Genomic DNA, 2,473 nt, shown 5'->3' on the forward strand with positions numbered 1-2,473 from the left:
TCTTCCTATTCGAAAAATCCATTGCTACTAGTGAGTTTTCAGATACACTTCTCTGAAAAGGAATTTTCACTTGTTTCAAAAAACAGGGAAAGAAAAAACCAGCTTGAGAGTTTCATTTCAAAATGTTTTGGTTTCGGAAGACTGTCCAAAGTTATCCTTCAACAGCACAGAAAATACATCTCATTTTTTCCCCCTTTCAAAAGATTCACAGACACGAAAAATTGCTACTAGTGAGTTTTCAGATACACTTCTCTGAAAAGGAATTTTCACTTGTTTCAAAAAACAGGGAAAGAAAAAACCAGCTTGAGAGTTTCATTTCAAAATGTTTTGGTTTCGGAAGACTGTCCAAAGTTATCCTTCAACAGCACAGAAAATACATCTCATTTTTTCCCCCTTTCAAAAGATTCACAGACACGAAAATAGATGGCTTTTCTTTTTAGGCCATAGGGGAGGGAGAGGATTCAAAGGCTGAGAATAAAATCTGTATTGCTCAAGTTGCCTACTTGCCCTATTACTATATTCCAGTCATTTTCAGGGCCAGTTGGGATCCAAATATAGGATCTTCAGTTTTAGATAGTTAACAGTCAGCTCTTGGCCCATCATATTTTAGGAAATTTACGTGTTAGTTTTGCCAGACCTAAGCTGGCGTCTGCAGAGACAGCCAGATGTCTCTGTACCGTACATCTCAAAGAGCCTGACGTATCCAAGATTTTTCAATCATGTGGATCATGTAAGCCTAAGATAATGGAAAGCCAACCACGGAAACTGTACTCATGCGAAACATGAACTTTACATTGATCTGCTACACAATGCTGAATTTACATTTCTTAGTGCAAAATTTTCCACTTTTAAAATGCAAAAGCAGATGTATCTTTTCCAACATCGTACATCAATGAGGTGAAGTTCATTACTTACTACTGGAGTGGAAAAGTGTGGAAGCATGGCTTTTCTCTGCTGGGGAATTCTGTAATTCTGATACAGTAGCATTCCATACTGCCAACAGAAATGCAAGAACATTATTATTCAAATATATATCCCAGAAAAAAAGAAGAAGAGATTTCCTAATAGCACTTACAGTGGAGCAAGGTGCCACCAGTTTATCGTTTTTGTGATCAGAAGCTATCCCAAAGAAATTTGCACTGAGTAACAGTGATTGGCGGGTGGCAATCAAGCAGAAAATACACACAACAAGTTTTATTTAGAAAGTACACGCCCAAGTGAAACACACAGGTAATTTCTGCCACTCTCAGTTATCGCCATGTTTTCCTTGTAGAATACAAACACATATATTAAATCCCTTCTTTTTACCCTCTAGTAATGTGAACTTGAAAAATTCTGCATAAGACATTCAAACTTAGTTTTCATAATGATAAAAAATAAGCACCTTTCTAATTCACTAGCTCTTTTTATTAATTTCAGCAAAAAAAAAATCATCCTTATAAAAATAAGGTGATTGAATTCCAGTCATGCTCCTCGTTGAACATGATAAATTTTAGCACCACTAGTAGCTAGGATGGTAGGAAAACACCTACACAGTGCCTTCCCTAGAGGCACAGTGATGAAGTATAGCAACATTGCTTACTGAATGTTCTAATTGAAATGGTATATAAAATTTGCAGACAGGGTAATATAGGACTATGGAAAGCTAAATCAGAAGGTGAATAAAAAGGAGGGTCATGGACACAGCCTTGAGGCACAGCCTTATTCCTCCCTGACTGTATAACTTTAATCATCTTTCAGTGCTCCTTAAAAACAAACTCTTTTTTTTCCCCCCTAGTGTTCACTGCCTAAGGGTGAATGTTATAAGCCGGTATACAGAAAATGCTGTTGTTGGCACAGGTCACATTGCAAAGGAAGATTCCTCTGAATGGTTGCAGCAAGATGCATGTCTACATATTTGGTAGGAATAGCTAATTCTGTAAACTGTGAAGGTTTTTCTTGCCACTCAGGAACATTAATGCCTCAACCAGGGCAACTAATTTCTTCAGAACAAGTGGCATTTTCAAAGTGCAATTCACTAAAATAGTCTGATCCTCTGAGCACTTTCCTCAGAATGCAAAATTTTGTGTAAACAGGGAAAGCAAAGGACAGACAAACAGAAGCACTTGGAATTGCCTGGGGATTAAAACTCTTATTATAAATGTTAGTGGGTATTAAACATCAGTCAAATTAAGCCAAGTAAAGTAACTGGAGAGACGATTATGATAACCAACACAGGTATCAACTCCACTGATATCAAATATGCATCTTGTAACTGGGATTGGTTCTTGCAGTCTGGCCCATACTATGGCTAGTGCACCTGCTTTGTAACAACTTAAGAGTTAGAATTTCTGTACTGCACCACAGAATCTCTTACAATTAAATCTGGAGAGCATTCAGAGAGAAGAGTGCTCTGCTTTGGAAGGTGACCACCATGTAGGTGGAGAACAGGCATTGTGTTTTCACAGCTGCAGATCTAGGACTCTGAGTAGCT

The 2,473-nt window shown here is 37.8% G+C and overlaps 1 protein-coding gene across 1 annotated transcript in view; it reads right to left on the reverse strand.

The window, feature by feature from the left end:
- GRB10 (growth factor receptor-bound protein 10) overlaps positions 1-2,473 on the reverse strand; it is a 25,197-nt gene that overhangs the window by 6,150 nt on the left and 16,574 nt on the right. The window contains exon 8 of the mRNA XM_009069419.1: positions 916-993. Coding sequence (XP_009067667.1) covers positions 916-993 — 78 coding nt within the window. The remainder of the gene's footprint in view (positions 1-915; positions 994-2,473) is intronic.

The sequence above is a fragment of the Acanthisitta chloris genome, unplaced genomic scaffold, assembly GCF_000695815.1.
Source record: "Acanthisitta chloris isolate BGI_N310 unplaced genomic scaffold, ASM69581v1 scaffold42392, whole genome shotgun sequence".
NCBI classification, from domain to species: domain Eukaryota; kingdom Metazoa; phylum Chordata; class Aves; order Passeriformes; family Acanthisittidae; genus Acanthisitta; species Acanthisitta chloris.